Raw genomic sequence first — 16,662 nt, forward strand, 5'->3', positions numbered from 1 at the left:
CTTGATATACGACTATATCTCATTGAAGTGTGGAAAGTGGGCTTATATTTTTTTTATTATAAAAGTAGGTTTTTCTAGTCCTAGACCCTTCCAAGTTATAAAATTGCTTCTTTTTTTTTGGTTTTGGACAATACACAAACATGGGTTGGTCCAACTTGATTTTAGGCCCAAAAAGAAAACCGTGTGGGGGCACATCTATCATTGACTCACCGCACGTTTGAGGGGGAGGTGCTGTATCGGGACACGTGTCTCGATAGGAAAGAAAAAAGTGAATGGACGGTGGTGATGCGTTACAGGTATGTGTGTGGTGGAATGGGAAAAAGTGGAAGTTTTAAAAACGGAAATGCAGAGAATGCGTTACTTTCGTTCATCAATCAGTTTGTTTTTTTTTTTTGAACCCAAAGAGCGGGCGTAGCTGAGATCGGAGAAAATCATTCTCTTCTCTCATCTCTCTCCTTCTTTGATACCACCGCCACCGCCACCGCCACCTCCTTCTTCTTCAGGTCCGCCACTCTCTCCGCTGCTGTTTATTCTTCATTTCTGATATATTTATATATGTGTGAAATTCATGAAATCTGTTTTGCATTGTTTCGTATGATGCGGAATTCGGCAGGATCCGAATCTGAAAATGTGATATATCTGATTGTGTTTAGATTAATTGTGTTAAAATCAGATCGGAGAATGAGCTGGTGAAACTTCTGGTTCATTTCAATTAATTCAATATGAGAAATGTAGTTTTGAATTGTGATTACGGTGGTGGTGATTGCGGTTATGGCATGGTTATTAGAATTGTGGATTGTGGTTTCGGAATGTAATTTTGAATCATGATGCTTACATTGTAAGAATAATTTTGTATGTTAGGGATTGTGGCAGTAAAAGTGCATTATAATAATTCCATGGAATAATACATTCATAATGTTAGGGGACGGGAATTAGAATTATGAAATCACCATGCTTAGGTTTTGCTTTACAACCATTTCTGTGGATTTATTTGGCACAGATGTTTTTTAGAAAGAAACAATTGGTTTGAGTTTTGACTTGTCTATGATGAATTGGTGATTTGATTTATGAGACTGAATCGATTAGGCGTTAGTTTTATATTCATGGTTAGACTTTGCTTGTGATATAGTCTTTGTTGTAAATTTTCTAAGCGGTTTTTTTTTGACTGATAAATTTTTTCAGCTGTTGAAAGAAAATGGCAGACGGTGAGGACATTCAGCCACTCGTCTGCGACAATGGGACAGGAATGGTTAAGGTAAGATACTGGGATGGTTTTGATTACAATGTTTTTTCGCACACGTGTGAAATTGTGAATATTACCTTTCAATTTCTATTAATTTATTGTGGCTTTACTGTATTTTGCAATTTGCAACAATTAGGCTGGATTTGCTGGAGATGATGCTCCCAGGGCTGTGTTTCCCAGCATTGTGGGTCGTCCACGTCACACGGGTGTGATGGTTGGCATGGGCCAAAAGGATGCATACGTTGGGGATGAAGCTCAATCCAAGAGAGGTATATTGACTCTCAAGTATCCCATCGAGCACGGTATTGTGAGTAACTGGGATGACATGGAGAAGATCTGGCATCACACCTTCTACAATGAACTCCGTGTGGCTCCAGAGGAGCACCCAGTTCTGCTCACAGAAGCACCTCTCAACCCAAAGGCTAATCGTGAGAAAATGACCCAGATTATGTTTGAGACCTTCAACACCCCTGCCATGTATGTCGCCATCCAGGCTGTTCTATCCCTGTACGCCAGTGGCCGTACAACTGGTTAGTCATTACTTCCTTACAAGAATTGTTCTGTTTCCTCTACAATACATTCTAAGATTGTTAAGCAGATTAATAAATGTAGATATAGCCGTGCAATGCTATGTGGAGGGGTCCCCCCCCCCCCCCATGATAACTTCATGCTTAAGTTGTGACTGAAAACACTATCTTTCTAATTTGACTAGAAGTAGTAGAGCTTAGTTCATTTCTCTGAAGTCTGAAGTCATTGGATTTGGCTGATTCCTTTACCCTTGTTGTATTGATTTGTGCAGGTATAGTTCTTGACTCTGGAGATGGTGTCAGCCATACTGTCCCCATTTATGAGGGGTATGCACTCCCCCATGCCATCCTCCGTCTTGACTTAGCAGGGCGTGACCTCACTGATGCATTGATGAAAATCCTAACCGAACGTGGTTATTCATTCACTACCACAGCTGAGCGGGAAATTGTAAGGGATGTAAAGGAAAAGCTAGCTTATATTGCCCTTGATTATGAGCAAGAGATGGAAACATCAAAAACTAGCTCTGCTGTTGAGAAGAGCTATGAGCTGCCTGATGGACAGGTCATCACCATTGGTGCTGAGCGTTTCCGTTGCCCTGAAGTCCTCTTCCAACCATCCATGATCGGAATGGAAGCTCCAGGCATTCACGAGACCACATACAATTCCATCATGAAGTGTGATGTCGATATTAGGAAGGACTTGTATGGAAACATCGTTCTCAGTGGTGGTTCTACCATGTTCCCTGGTATTGCAGACAGAATGAGCAAGGAAATCTCAGCTTTGGCCCCAAGCAGCATGAAGATTAAGGTGGTTGCTCCACCCGAGAGAAAATACAGTGTCTGGATCGGTGGTTCTATCTTGGCTTCTCTCAGCACTTTCCAACAGGTAAATTTTCTGCTATGATTCTAATGCATCATGCCCTGGTCATATCATTGCATGACTGAGAAATCACTCATGTGCCTGTCTTTTGGTTCTAATTTCGGTTCCCTGATCAAAATCTAACAGTGAGTATATTGTTGATTTCATCATTTATATGGGGATACTAATGGTATGACATCATGTTTGAAATGCAGATGTGGATTGCAAAGGCAGAGTACGATGAAGCTGGTCCTTCAATTGTACACAGGAAATGCTTCTAAGTGCTGCGAGGTAGCATGATGAATGAAAATACAGCATCCTCGTTTTCTGTTGATAAAAAGGGCTGTTAAATCAGTTAAAAACTTAACTGAGAGGAAGTGGAGTTTGATGGCAGAGTTAATTCTTTCATTTGTTTTTGTTTTATTATTGGCATTGTTGAACAGTTGATCTTTTAACTATAAAACAACGCCCTTCAAAATTTTAATACGTATTGCTTTCCCCGTTTTCATCTAAATAATACAAATTGGATCTCTGTATACAATCAATAATTTCATACCATTTCTTTAAAGGACCTTGGAATTTGTGTATTTTTTTGGTGCTGTTGCATAAAAAAGGAAAAGAAGATGAAAAAAAAACAAGATTGGCGCCTAACATCTGCATATCTATTTTTGTCTAATTGCATTGCCTTTCCTAGTTTTTTAGCTCAAATTAGTGATAGTTAAGCGTTAAATGATATAAAGTTACTTGGTTTGATGTAGTTTAGACTTTCCTGAATCAGTCAGATACGTACAGACTGACTTCTTGTATTGTCAATTGCAACTGCAGAGTTTATAGAGTTTTGTAAGGAGATGAATTGCTTTAGTCTATATTGTCTGTCCACATATTTGGTTAAGCATTGCTGAGTCCATGATCGGGTATACAATTGGAAAAGCTACTCTTTTAAGAGCTTACAAAATACAAGATTCTTATAAAACACACAATTCTCAAAGATCTTTCAAACATGCACTGTAGCTTAAGAAGGTTATGTGATTGCCATTACAGTGGCTTGTGAAGGCTGCACTCCAAGATCCACGTTCAGGGAAGAAAAAAAAACTGTGATTGTTTATGGTAGGCTGATGTACTCGCAGGAACATAATGGTAAACCCACACACATGACTAGATGTACCATAAGACATTCACTAGAAAGCTTTTCTGAATGGAAAATGGGATTTTTCCAATTTCCAAAACAACTTGTTTACTTCATTCAAACCTTCAAATTGCTTCGACACCCTTGTAGTATTCCTTGATCTCTAGCAAGAAACCAAGGAGGCAGTGACATGCATTTCTGTTGTTGAATTAAAAGGGTGATTATCTTCTGTTCCGGAGATGCCAAGCCCGGAATCATCTTCTCCACAATCCAGAAGTGACCTGGATTCCCCTTTCAAATTCCACAGATGGAATTCCTCCCTGCTAGGTTTCAAGTTTTCTTTAGAACTTATTACAGTTTCGCCAAGATCATCCTGGTATCTCTTGGTTTCCACACTATCCAGAGACTTCAAAAGTCCTCCTTCATGGCTATCAGTTTTGACAGAAGCTGTGTCCATTCCATTGTTTGAGCTAGTGGACTTGTTTTCATTATCTTCATTGTTTTCTAAGTCTGAGTTGCATCTGCCAAGTGTGATTGGCAATGATTTCTCGCGTAGAATGCCTTGTGCTGGAGCTGAACGTTGGGGGAAGCTTCCAAAACCTTGAATTCCTCTAGATAACCTTCTAGCATGGTTTCTCTCTTCCTTGAGAAGAGTTCCTTTTTCCAGCAGTTTCAACACCCTCTCTGATTTCTTTCTGACAGTTAAGCCCCAATTGAACCTGCAAATTCAGAAAATGTCCTCATGATCTTGGAGCACAAATTAGAATGCAGAAACATGGAAAAGAAAAAAAGAATAACATACCCACTGTCATCAATATACTGAAAGCCTTTCAGTTGGGTGATGACATCTTTGTCACCTTGAAATTCCTCTGCAACACTTTCTGGTCCATGAGTCAACAGGTGCTCAAGCACAATCAGGGAATTGTAAGAGGCCCTCCAATTCTTCTTTTCAAATTTAAGCAGTCTGTTTCAGAATTACCACTTGTTCATTCGTCCATGATTGGTTTGATTACCATAAAAATGTCAAGCATGTTAAGGAAAACAAAAGGGCCTAGGAAAAAACAAACCTTTTATGCAGAATCTCTACAATCCTCCAATAATCATCAAGCTCAAAAGCAGCCCTTGAGATTGATCTGAGAGTTGGTGAATCTGGAACCAATAGATTTTCACTGGTTGCCTCTTCTGTCATCCTGCAAAGAGTAAAATACTAAATCACACAATGCATAGAAAAAATAGTTTCCATAAGAAATCCTAGAGCTGGTTTTGATTGTGAATCAGATTGAAGGGAAAGAATCAAAACCTTATAATGATGTCAAAAAAGTGGTAAACTTACAGTTCTGCAGGGGTGACATCTGTGAGAGCTAATCTAGCAGTCTTGAGTTTCTCCTTGAGGAAGAAAGAAGCTTGCTTTTTGAAATCATAGAAGCTCATTTTGATGCTATTATCTCTGTTCAGCTGTGTGGATGTATCTAAACACACTTGAAACAGTACAGAACAGAAGGAACATAGGTAAGAGATGATGGTTTTGATTTGGGTTAGAATGAGAAAATTTTAAATAATCTGAGGTCACAAATCTCAACCAATCCTCAGATAGAAGAACCAAAATCAACACCTTGGGATGGTATATAGAATGATTTAACATAGAAGCAGGTGAGTTATGAAAACAAAGTGTGTGTGTGAGTCAGTGAGTGTGACATTTATTCTTGGACTTTGGTATATATAGTTTTATTTTATGATTGACATTTTCTCACATGGCCTTTTGTTTTTGGTTCTTTCTTTCTTGAAATTGGAAACGCGTATGTGAAAATATTACTTGGGACGGCGAGTGGTTCGGTTTGAATTTTGAATTTGATACTAGTATTTGCTATTCAAGGGCTATTCAGGACACAGGACCATTAACCATGTTGGTGAGAGTGAACCAAAACAAGAATCTCAAAAGCTAGAACATTATGGACCACCAATACCATGTTTCTGTCTTTACTAGTATCTTTGTTAACTTGAGCTTAACCCCATGATCAAATAACCATTGCTTTATGGCTAATGGATTTTTGTTTTGGTCGACATGGTTAATGGATTGAAGTTATGTTGGTTAATGGATTGAAGTTATGTCCAAAGAAACATGCTTCATGGGACTTGACTATTTTGGTCTTTCGACTAAGCATTCCAAGTGTGACATTGTTTGGTTGGGTGGAAAGAAAATGAAAGGAAGGAAAACACGGAAATCAATGAATGAATTTGGATTAAGAGTTAGTCCAAATTCATTCATTGATTTCCGTGTTTTCCTTCCTTCCATTTTCTTTCCACCCAACCAAACAAAGCCTAAAAGTCACAATCAATGAAGTATACTTTATGATAATCCTTCAAACCATAGGAAATTTCGCGGAAGCTGAAAATTTATCATTGTATGACACGTCCATCTTAACTTCAACAATCAAATCTCTGGAATTTTTAAGTCGTTGAATTGACTAGCATTAGTGAATCATTTACTTTTGAAAAAAAAAACAATAGATAGAGATAGAGGAATTCCTTCTGAAACCAAAAATAGTACAATGCTAGAAGAGAATGTGCATTCATGCACTAACATGCAATGGGTTGTCATGGGGCATGTATGGCCTAGGGTTGTGGAACTCAAATCAGCCCAAATTTCTTTACCATTAGAATGTTTTGGGCTGAGGAATGATGCGCCACTAGCTCAGAGGAGAAAAGCCATTCACAAATGAAGCCTACTTTGACCAAAAAAAAAAATGAAGCCTACATTTGCTTGTTCCCCATTTGCTTTGAGCCCTCATGGACTACCAGCATTATTCTTTTAGGGGCAAATCATTTTTCGCCACCATTTTTTCCGTACACCATCAATTATAGCTTCTTGAAATTAATTTCTAGAAAATTTTGATTTTGGAAATTAATTTTCGGAAGTTAAGATAGTGTAGTTAGATCGGCGGAGGATCCGCACCATATTACCTATCATCGTACACAATTAGTTTTATTTCACAACTAACCACACTTCATCCGAAATTAACGGATTTATGCTCGAGGAATGAACACAACACTCAAAGACTTGGTGCTGTACGCTAGCTCTCTTCCACTTGTCTGATTAGATGATGTGTCAGACAATTTAACGACTGCCTTAATCATTGTACCTCATACCCATCATGACAATCCATCCAACCTGAGACTCTCCTACCTCATCAGAAATCTCAAACCCAACACTATAAAAGGCAGGGTCCATGAACCCCAATGTGCGTACTCAAATCTTCTACGCATCTCACTCACATTCTAACATCAGAGTATTTTTACAGGTACCACCACTCAAGTATTCACATGACAAAGGCAAGGTCTAAAGCACGAAAATCCATTGCATTCACCACCATTTCATGCTAAATTAAAACACTCTTCTCCTAGTGATTGTATGTCTTATAATCTAATACTCCCTCTGTTCCTATATATAAGTCACAAATAACTAATTCTCTTAGATTAAGAAAAGTAGTTGCTAATAATAAATTTGTAAAGGAAATGGTTAGCTTTCCTAGATTACCCTTATTTACTTTCCTATGGATTTCTCTCTCCAAGTTAATATTCAAAAAATTCATCATCTCTTTCATATTAAATATGAGGGTGAATTTGGAAAAAATTATTTAATACTTCCTAGATACTAGAAAGTGACTTATATTTAGGAATAAATTTTTTTTCAAAAAAAGTGACTTATAATAAGGAAAGGAGGGAGTACTGTATTTACAGTATTTAAGAGTGTAAGTGAGATATTGCTCACTAGTACCTTATTGAATTGTTAGCGACACTTAAAGCATTTAAGTCCAAACTACCTCGAAAAGAAATAAAGTCAAAAAAGAAAAGAAAAAAAAAACTTTAGTGTTTTGATATGATGGCTTTCTACTATGCTAGTTAAGTGTGAGTGTAGCTGCAACATTAAATGGAAATGGATTGCCTCCCCAACTGTGATAGAATTGGTTGATAGGTTGGATCAATAGAGCACCAAGAGAATAGCATGACTGAATATGAATGAATCGCTGACTTCGAATTTAATGATAATAAAGTGGTGACATTTGATGCATCTGAAACCCACTTCTGTTTGCTGCTACTGCGAATTTAATTCTCAGAGAAACAGTAGGTAGCAGTTACAAATTGTAATCATTTTTCTTTTTTGAGTAATTGTAGTTGTAGCAAAAAGAGTTACGTGTTTTAGTTGCAATCTTTCATTAGGTTTGAAATTTCTGTGATTATGAATCGTGTATTTTACAGATATTTTTATGAAACGCTATAAAAAAATAATCAAGTTTTGAAATGTTAGCCTCTTTAAATTATGATTGAACAGCTGTGCTTATCACATAAATTATACATAAACAAACGCAGACTTTTATTTACCTTTGTTCTAGAAAATCTTCTAGAGAATTTTTTTGCTAATTGTTTATGTGGTGATGCATGAAATGGACTTGAATATGTTCATGTAGCTCATTTTGAGTTCATTATTCATTGAACCATTTCATTGGTTCAATAATCAGCATCACTATTTGTTATTTGTATGCATTGTCAACCCTCAAACGCTGAAAAAACAACTAAGGTCAAAATCCAAAATTCAAGTTGATTTTGATGCACAACGTGCCTGATACGAAATTCCACCAATATGTTTGTATTTTAATCAGAAATTAGAAATGAGAGAATAAAGCATCTTGTTTAAATTGAACACACGTAAGAGGAGGAAGAAAAAAAAAAGACCATGTTGCTGAAGGAATACAATGCAAGTCAAAAAATAATGCTTTGGGAGCCAAATTGCAAATAGTGCTTGATCCAAATAAAATTGAAAAGGCAAACATAACCTTCATGAGCTCAGAGCATTACTGTAGGCATTTTGATTTGGAATATGTCACTGAGTGCATTTTAATTTTGAAAATTGAAAAGATGCTGATGCATCAGATGACTTAGGTTTGCAATTTGCCAATCAGGGTTGCAGAAAGTGATGGAGGTTGCTAGTGCTTTGTGCACCATGAAAGAGATTTTTTAAGGAATGGCTTTTTATTACAAAAATTACATTTTATGTGGGAGAAAAGTTATAATCAACAAAATCCACCTTTTACATCTTTACAATCCTTGCCACCCGCCTGAAAACTAAATAGCATAGCATGTTTGGTTCTGCGGTGGAAACTCGTTGTGTAGCTTCAGGAGTTACCCTAATTTGAACTCTGCCACCAACAATCAAAACATGCTATAATTTAGGTGCTATTTCAAGGAAGGTGAGCAAGGAGGATCCTGAAGGAGTGTACATCCTCTTTTTTTCTTTTTTCTTTTGATTATGGTTCTCAAAATGGTTATACACATGATCTCCATATCCTTCCTTCCAAAGAAATAACAATGATGGAAACATCATCATGGTAACGACGCCTATCGCCTTGTGGAATTTCTAGCAACTCATGAAAGTCCAAACCTGAAAATTAAGAAGGCAGAAAAAATTAAAGATCAGTAAAAATCCCTCATCATATCAGTTTGTAAAATGCACTTATGAGATGTTTTAAATGAAGTTTTTGTTGTTATTGTTACCACTTACCAGCTTTCTTTGCAGCGCGGAACAGCACCTCTTCAATCAAATGCTGAGCCGGGTCTCCCTCGGGTTGCAACGTGATAAAAAGCTCAACTTCGGCTACCGCTTCTTCGTTCGACAAGTACTGGTAGAGCCCGTCGGAGCACAAGATCAAAAATTTGTCCTTTGGGCCTAATCTGTGGTGTTTTAGATATGGTAGGCAGGTGATGTAAGGAGAGTTTCCTACATAGTCTATTCTAAACATCTCCAGAAGTGCATTGTTCCACTTGGGCTGCAAAACATTCACAAGATGACCAACAATAAGAAAATGCAGAACAACAGTTTGAAGTTGATCTCAGTTGAAAGAAATGGATACAAAACCTAGCCAAATTTGACATTCCAAAGCACCAAACCAAAAAACTAATGATATCCAAGTTAGCATGTTTGGACCAGCTTCTATTTTCTCATAATCAATTCTGGCACAGATCTTACCAGAATTGATTCTGGCTTTATAATTAATTGGAGAAGGATTATTTCCAAACAGACACTGCTAAGCTTTAAGTTACAAGTTTCTCAAGATCCACTGTTAATCCATAATCTAAAGAGAGTAATATGTCAATGTTCAAATTTATGGGAAAAGGAAAGTGGTTACTGGATTTAAGAAACTTCCTGTGATAACAGAAGAAATGTGAAAAAGAGTATAATCCTGATATAGAATGTGTAGATCAATCAATTATCTCTTTCCTTTTGGAAAATCCTTGACATTCATGCTAAAGATAAACTATGAAGTAGAATACATTTAGAAATATCTACAAAAATAGACACCAACCTGTTTGAGAAATCCAGCACCAAATGCTCGAGTAACCTTGAGAGAGCCTTTAACACGATCATTTACCACAGCACAAGGATCATCCCGGTGCTCTCTTTTTATTCTATAAACTTCCTGAAATTGAAATCAGAGATTGTTAAATCAAGAACTGATAATCAATACTAGTCTGGTCAAAAACAGTAATAGAAGACAAACAAATTTACCTCATCAACATTGGTACTATGATCCTTTGTAAGCTGAAGTGCACTTAGAGTGGGAACAAGATTAGATGTGTCTGCATCCCATGACTCAAGATCATTCATGGTCTCTTCATTGATTCTCTCCAAGTCCTGTCTGATCTTCCCAATCCAGTAATCAGGCTCAGCCTTTTGAGCCAACACAGCTCTACTATCCCCCACATTCATCACATAAACATCTTCCCCTTTCATCAACATCACAAGAACACAAGAACCCATCAAAGCAAGCTCCGGATTTTCGCCTAGCATCTTATCCGCGACATCAAGGTAAGACTCCTCTGTCTTCCTCAGAGCTCGAGATAGAGCTTCCAACACATCAGCATGGTTAATAGAACCACCATTACAAGACCCGGATCGAGTTCCATTTAGTTGCTCCTTTAATCTTCGATCAAGCTCTAATCTCTCACGATCCCACTCACACTTCCACCTTCTCTGATTCTCCTCTCGTTTCTTGGATGCAGCTTTCTTAGAATTCTTCCCTATTTTTCCCTTCGGAACCGCATCACCACTTGCACAAGCACAAGCATCTGCAAACCTGTGATCATCATTTTTCCCAACAACACCATCATCAACATCAATATCACCGATCACCATCGAATCTTCTTGCGTTTCTTCCAAATTCGAATTCTCTGGAGCAACCCCATCATCCCAGAGCAACCCTTTCAGTTCCTTGTGCACGTAGTTGTAAAGATTTGAGAGAAGATAATCAGGTGCATCAGGACCGTTGAAACCGTCGTAGATTCCGACGAAGACCCAACCGTGTTCCTCCGATACCACCACGTGAACGCGGTCCTCCCCTGCTTTCCCCTGTGCCCACTGAAGATTCTGACTCTCCATCGAATCATCGTCTTCCAAACTACCTTCGCTGCTCAAATTCACACTCAAATTCTCGTTATGCTGCTGCTGCTTCTCCGCCGCCGCCGCCGCAGCAGCGATCCACTCCGGCTCCTTCGCCGCCACTCCTTTAATCGGAGTAACAATCGAGTTCTGCCCACGAGGCAGAGTCTTCGATATCGCCCTCCTCAGCGCCTTAATCCACCGACTCTTCCTCGTCCTGGGCCTCACCGTAAAACCACCGCCATGGGAGAAGCTCCTCTGAAACTGCTCTCCGCCGCCGTCCTTCTCCATCGGACCCGAAAACAACCCGCTCCGATCAATCGGACCCGACATGAACCCACGCTCAATCGGACCCGAGAGAAACCCTCTCTCCAAAGTACCCGAACTCGGAAACCCACCTCCAGCTCCGAGATTCCCAGAAAACGTACCGGAATTCATGAAGCTCCTCGGAATCGGTTGCAGAGGAAGCGAGGCGAAGGAGGTTGAGCTCTCAAACGCCGCAGCTCTATCAATACAACCGTACGAGTACAAATCCATGAACGCCGTCGACAACGGTGTTGACGTGTTGGCGCTGACAGAAGCGCCGGAGATCGTTCTGAACGTCGTCGTTTCCTCTGAGTGAACCTTCGACGACGACATCCGGGTCGGGTCGGGTCTCACGTAGCAGAACGAGTGACCCAATCCTTCATCCAGTGGCTCCGTGAATAAAATCGATATATCGTGCTTCCGGCCACCGCCGTTGCCGGTGAAACACACCGTCAACTTCCCTATCCCGTTACCCATCTCAACGAAACACAAATCAAGAGAATCAATATAGCAAGCTCCTTGAAGATTGTTACAACGCGTTACTCATTCTGCAAATTGAAGAGAGATAGAAAGAGAGAGTGTCAGAGAGAGAGAGAAAACCAGTTTGGTGAAGAAAGATAAGTTGAAGGGTTGAAGTTGATAAGAGAAGAAGAAGAAGAGGGAGAGGATGAGAGAGAAAGCGTTGACTTCAGAATAAGGGTTTTTTATTATTTTTTCTAAGGTATTTCACCGCCGGCCCAACGAAACTAATTTCTCGAGACTTTAAGATCACGTTAAGTGGATAGGTCGAGACTCCGAGATCACGTTAAGTGGATAGGCCTACCTGAACAAATGATTCTTCATACGCTACTAAGGAATCGAACGCTGGATTAAATACTTAAAAAAGTCAAACTATCTGTCAGACCATAAGACTAATTCTTCAAGACTTTGATATCATGTTAAATGGGTAGCCTATGTGAACAAAGAATTCTTCATACGTGCTGCTAAAAAATCAAACATTGGACCAAATGCTTAAAAAGTCAAAATTATCTTTCAATTATAATACACCTTGTTGGTTTTTATTTATTTATGGAAATAAGAAAGCGCACTCTTTATTTTTCTTAATTAAAAAAAGGGGTTGGGTTTTTCGAGTGGGGCGTTGACTATAAGGAAGATAAAGTAGTAGTAAAACTCCCAAAGGTTTATGTCCGGTTTTTAATATCTGGTTCAACCACGCTTTTGAGGGAGCGTGAGATGCACGCGCGGAATCAAGTGGATAGGGATCTGTTTGGGAAAGCGATGAGTGAGTGTGATTTGAGAAAGAGCGTTGTCGTATTTGCTTGTTTTGTTGCGTTTTGGTGAAATTTTTAATGTTAGGTCGTACATGAATTCTGGTTAAGAAACAGAAAGTCAACACCGAGGACAAAATCGGAAATTCGGATTTTAAAAATAGATCTTGAAAAGCGTGCCACTCTCGCCGTTGAATCAAGTGGAGGGTGCAAACCTTGACATACACGTGGCACTCCTTCATTGCTTGCTTATGTTAATTTGTCAACTAGAGGTTTCTCGATCTATAATTTTTTTTCATTATTTCTTCATACAACTTTTAAAAAATATTAATTTTTTTCATATAATTTTAGAAAAATATATTTGATCAGTGCGAATGACTATTTTTTATCAATCATGCTTTTTAAAGATATTTATTAGTGGGATTTAAAAATATAATAAATATATTTGGTCAAGAATTTGGACTTTTTGATTTAATTGAAATGAAAGAAAAGAAAAGGTTGGGCAAACTTAATTGAATGTGTGTTGGTGATGGTGGGGTGGTTCGATGTTAGTAATGCTGTCATCACTGCACAGCCTGAATATTTAGGTAATTTGACTAATGAAGATGTAAATGTGCTACTATTACATCATTGACTTTTTTTGAGGTCATTATATTTTTTTGTGTGTGGAAGAGGTCATAATATAATTATATTAGATTGAATTGAATGTTGACATTTCTAATTATCAGATGATGCTATTGCTTGAAATGAAAGGTATATATGTACAAATGTATAGGAAGACTGCAATTATTTGGAATCGACGAAACTTAATTACTGTTTGATATAAAACTAATAAAAGTCATAAAGCATGTAAGAGCTTGCGATTTGTACATCTCATGTTTAGAAGAATTTTCTGATATTTGTCCTTCAATGTTATAAACAAAATTGATGCTTATTTCTAGTATTGCACATCGTTTATCACGCATGTTGAATACAAACCTGTACTCGTTTTTCATTACGAGGAAGATGGTAAGGGCCCCAGTCGTTTTTCATCAATGAAAATCCTAAGTTAATCTATAAAATATAAATTGCACAAGCTGCTTATAAAACTCATTTAAAATGCTAAAATATTGTAGAAAGTATACACCATGAGACAATTACACTATATCTAGGTGTGGAAATGAGTTTCGCGGCCCAATAGAGACTCGTGGCTTGGTTCGTCATAGACTTGTCTGGCTTGACTCGTTTATTAAAAAGGTTAAACATAGACTTTTTAAAAGGCTTAATTAACTAAAAAGGTCAGATCCAAACTATTATAAAAACCTATTTGGCTTAATATGACAGTTTTTTATCTATTATTTTTATTAATATTATAAATAATATAATATAATAATAATTTTGAACGTGGTGCTCATCTTCTCCATCGTCTTGGATTTACTTAGGACTGAGACTTATTATTATTGGTTTAATTTATATGTTTAAGACTTAAGACATATTGTTATTAAATGATCTGTTAATGTTTAATTTCAGTTGTGTTTGTTTTAAACAATTGAGTTTTGTTCTTTGAAATGCAATGATATACAAGTTTTTTAAGTAGGTGTTTATAAGCCAAGCCATATTTTATAATAGACTAGGTCATGCCTTATAATTCAGCTTATTGACAAGCCACATGTCAGACTTGGGCCACGAAAACATAATGCAGGACGTCATGCTTGGGCCACACAAAGCCTGACTTGACATGACCTTTTTCCACCCCTATATCTGTGGATCAACATATGTGCCAAGCTCAAAATGTTGTTCGGAAAGGTCGGCCAAGATTTATGCCACAATCCTTGGTTGGCTAAGAGGATGGGAACACAAACCCCCAACATATCAAGGTCAGTAGACGAAGCGTGTCTTTTAGCCCTCGGTCATGCAATTTTAACAACCTTCAAATGTTACCATCATCGAGAAATATGAGAGGACGGGAACACAAGTCTCAAAGACACCGAGACTGATAAGCTAAAACGTATCTTTTAGCCCTCGGTCATGTCGCTTTAACAACCTTCAAGCGTTACCATAATCAGGAAATATGAGTGGATGGGAACATGCATGAAGCCAAAATCTTAGGAGATGTATTTAGGATAGTCGGGATCCATCATTATCTCTTAGAGGTTGAGATGTCATTTATCAAAAGTGTTCGGGTCGGTCGACTAAGCCTCATATAATATAAGCCTAGGTTAAGCGATGATTACAGAATCATTACATTATTAAATGATATCATGATTAGCTAGTTAATTGACTCATGACTGTCATGTGTAACATAGCTCGATTATAATCTCTACATGCGGTAAGAGATTTGTTCATTCACACCTTATTCTTTTTATGTCACCTCATTTTTATGTTTCAGTTTCTCTCCTTATCTCTCCCCTTTTCACAACCACATCACACACCATATCTTTCATTTTCTTATATCTCTAGGTGTGTGTAATTTAAATGTCAATACATATTTTTTCCTTGAGGTAACTTGGGTAGGTTCAATTAATGTTTGATAATTCGGTGTATATCTTAAACATATTCACCCCTTTTTAAGGCTGAGTTAATACTACATAACTGAGTATATACGCAACCCTCAAAATGCTTTATATTTTGTTTAATAGACTTGTGATGAGGGTGTGTTTCTAACTTTGACCCTCCCTAAAGTCAACTTAACACGGGATAACTTGCTATGTACATGTTCCATTGGCTTATAAAAAAAATGTACATGTTCCATATTAGGTGTTTACTTTAATTTTGCTACTATTCAGAAAGCATTAATGGCTTGTGCTGGAATAAGTATATAGATTACTCTGTTCTTTGAATAATTCGGCAACTTATAACAGTGAAATCTACTTCTCTTGTGGTAATCTTCCCAAAATATACCGTGGAACATACGAAATGCCTGACACCTGGGACAATAATCACTGTGTCTAATGAGACAGATCACACAAATAACTTAAGGTGTGTGTTTCTTGGTTAACTCCAATCCCAAATAATTTTTATTAGTAAATGTTGGAATAATCCACATATTATATAAGCAAAAGATTATTCTCAGAGAATCACAAAGTTCGGTTTATGTTTTCTCAACAAAACAAATCAAAGTTTTATGTATATAATTCTATAAATAATGCTTTTCAAAAAAAAAAATCTATAAATAATGTGTTCGGAATTCAGTTAAATTGTGATGTAATGTAACACACTTTTTATCTCAAATTTTAAGAAGAGTTCTGGTTAATTATTTCACACGGTAAATGCTAACATTCGTTTTCATGTAACAGGTACCAAAACATATACATATTTGCTATTGTCTATATAACTCTGATGAGAATTCAATACCATCATCATTCACTATTTGCAAGTGGCAAGACCTTCCTATGATGCAACATGCAACCTTCTCCACGATCCATTTGCATGACCCACCAACTCTTCGCACTCTCTTGTCTTTATATTAACAACTTCACAAACTATTTCTTGATAATATAAATTTTAGAGAAGTGAAATTCAATTAGGAGGTTGAATTAATATCCATAACGGCTTCATTCAGATGAGGCTAAAAGTTTCACATTTCTCTAATTGGAGACGTGGTAGGTAGTTCACATTCGTTATGATAATGATATCACCCTCCTTATAACACAACTTTCCAATTTCCATGACTATATAAAATGGAAGCCAATTATTATACGCGTAGTTGAACTTGAACCCCAAAAAAACTCAACAAGTTGCGGATTAAAGCTAAATAATATTTGGGAGAGTTGCAAGTGCATTTTGTTTAAATGTCTCTAGAAGAAACACCACGGGCTGATACATTGACTAAACCGCTTGCTGAGAAGAATGTTAATGATTATGTTAATGGAAATTAATGTATAAGCTAGGTAAACCATTTTAAAAGTAGTACACCGGTAAA

General features: G+C 37.5%; 3 protein-coding genes across 3 annotated transcripts; 1 reads left to right on the top strand and 2 right to left on the bottom strand.

Moving 5' to 3' along the window:
- The first annotated feature begins 342 nt into the window (after positions 1–342).
- On the top strand, positions 343–3,115 carry LOC130740538 (actin-97). Its single transcript, XM_057593187.1, has 5 exons — positions 343–503; positions 1,183–1,255; positions 1,380–1,773; positions 2,043–2,656; positions 2,845–3,115. Exons 2-5 carry the CDS (start codon positions 1,196–1,198, stop codon positions 2,908–2,910), a joined length of 1,134 nt encoding a protein of 377 aa, XP_057449170.1. The 5' UTR covers positions 343–503; positions 1,183–1,195; the 3' UTR covers positions 2,911–3,115.
- A 382-nt stretch (positions 3,116–3,497) lies between these two features.
- On the bottom strand, positions 3,498–5,442 carry LOC130740539 (uncharacterized). Its single transcript, XM_057593188.1, is given in 5 exon segments — positions 3,498–3,926; positions 3,928–4,474; positions 4,558–4,719; positions 4,823–4,945; positions 5,089–5,442. Coding segments are annotated over 5 exon segments (984 nt in total). The 5' UTR covers positions 5,187–5,442; the 3' UTR covers positions 3,498–3,872.
- A 3,286-nt stretch (positions 5,443–8,728) lies between these two features.
- Positions 8,729–12,123, bottom strand: LOC130740541 (probable protein phosphatase 2C 4). Its single transcript, XM_057593189.1, has 4 exons — positions 10,318–12,123; positions 10,115–10,228; positions 9,313–9,577; positions 8,729–9,192 (listed from the first exon to the last, which is right to left on the bottom strand). Exons 1-4 carry the CDS (start codon positions 11,968–11,970, stop codon positions 9,077–9,079), a joined length of 2,148 nt encoding a protein of 715 aa, XP_057449172.1. The 5' UTR covers positions 11,971–12,123; the 3' UTR covers positions 8,729–9,076.
- Positions 12,124–16,662: the final 4,539 nt, after the last annotated feature.

This window comes from Lotus japonicus, chromosome 2, assembly GCF_012489685.1.
Source record: "Lotus japonicus ecotype B-129 chromosome 2, LjGifu_v1.2".
Taxonomy (NCBI): domain Eukaryota; kingdom Viridiplantae; phylum Streptophyta; class Magnoliopsida; order Fabales; family Fabaceae; genus Lotus; species Lotus japonicus.

What these genes read in the sequence shown, in the direction of transcription:
- LOC130740538 (XM_057593187.1), top strand. Translation starts at nt 1,196, where the DNA reads ATGGCAGACGGTGAGGACATTCAGCCACTCGTCTGCGACAATGGGACA. An exon ending in ATGGGACAGGAATGGTTAAG is followed by an intron (nt 1,256 to 1,379) that starts GTAAGATACTGG and finishes TGCAACAATTAG; the next exon opens with GCTGGATTTGCTGGAGATGA. An exon ending in CGCCAGTGGCCGTACAACTG is followed by an intron (nt 1,774 to 2,042) that starts GTTAGTCATTAC and finishes TGATTTGTGCAG; the next exon opens with GTATAGTTCTTGACTCTGGA.
- LOC130740541 (XM_057593189.1), bottom strand. Translation starts at nt 11,970, where the DNA reads ATGGGTAACGGGATAGGGAAGTTGACGGTGTGTTTCACCGGCAACGGC. An exon ending in GTGCTGGATTTCTCAAACAG is followed by an intron (nt 9,578 to 10,114) that starts GTTGGTGTCTAT and finishes AATGTTTTGCAG; the next exon opens with CCCAAGTGGAACAATGCACT. An exon ending in CCGCGCTGCAAAGAAAGCTG is followed by an intron (nt 9,193 to 9,312) that starts GTAAGTGGTAAC and finishes CTTAATTTTCAG; the next exon opens with GTTTGGACTTTCATGAGTTG.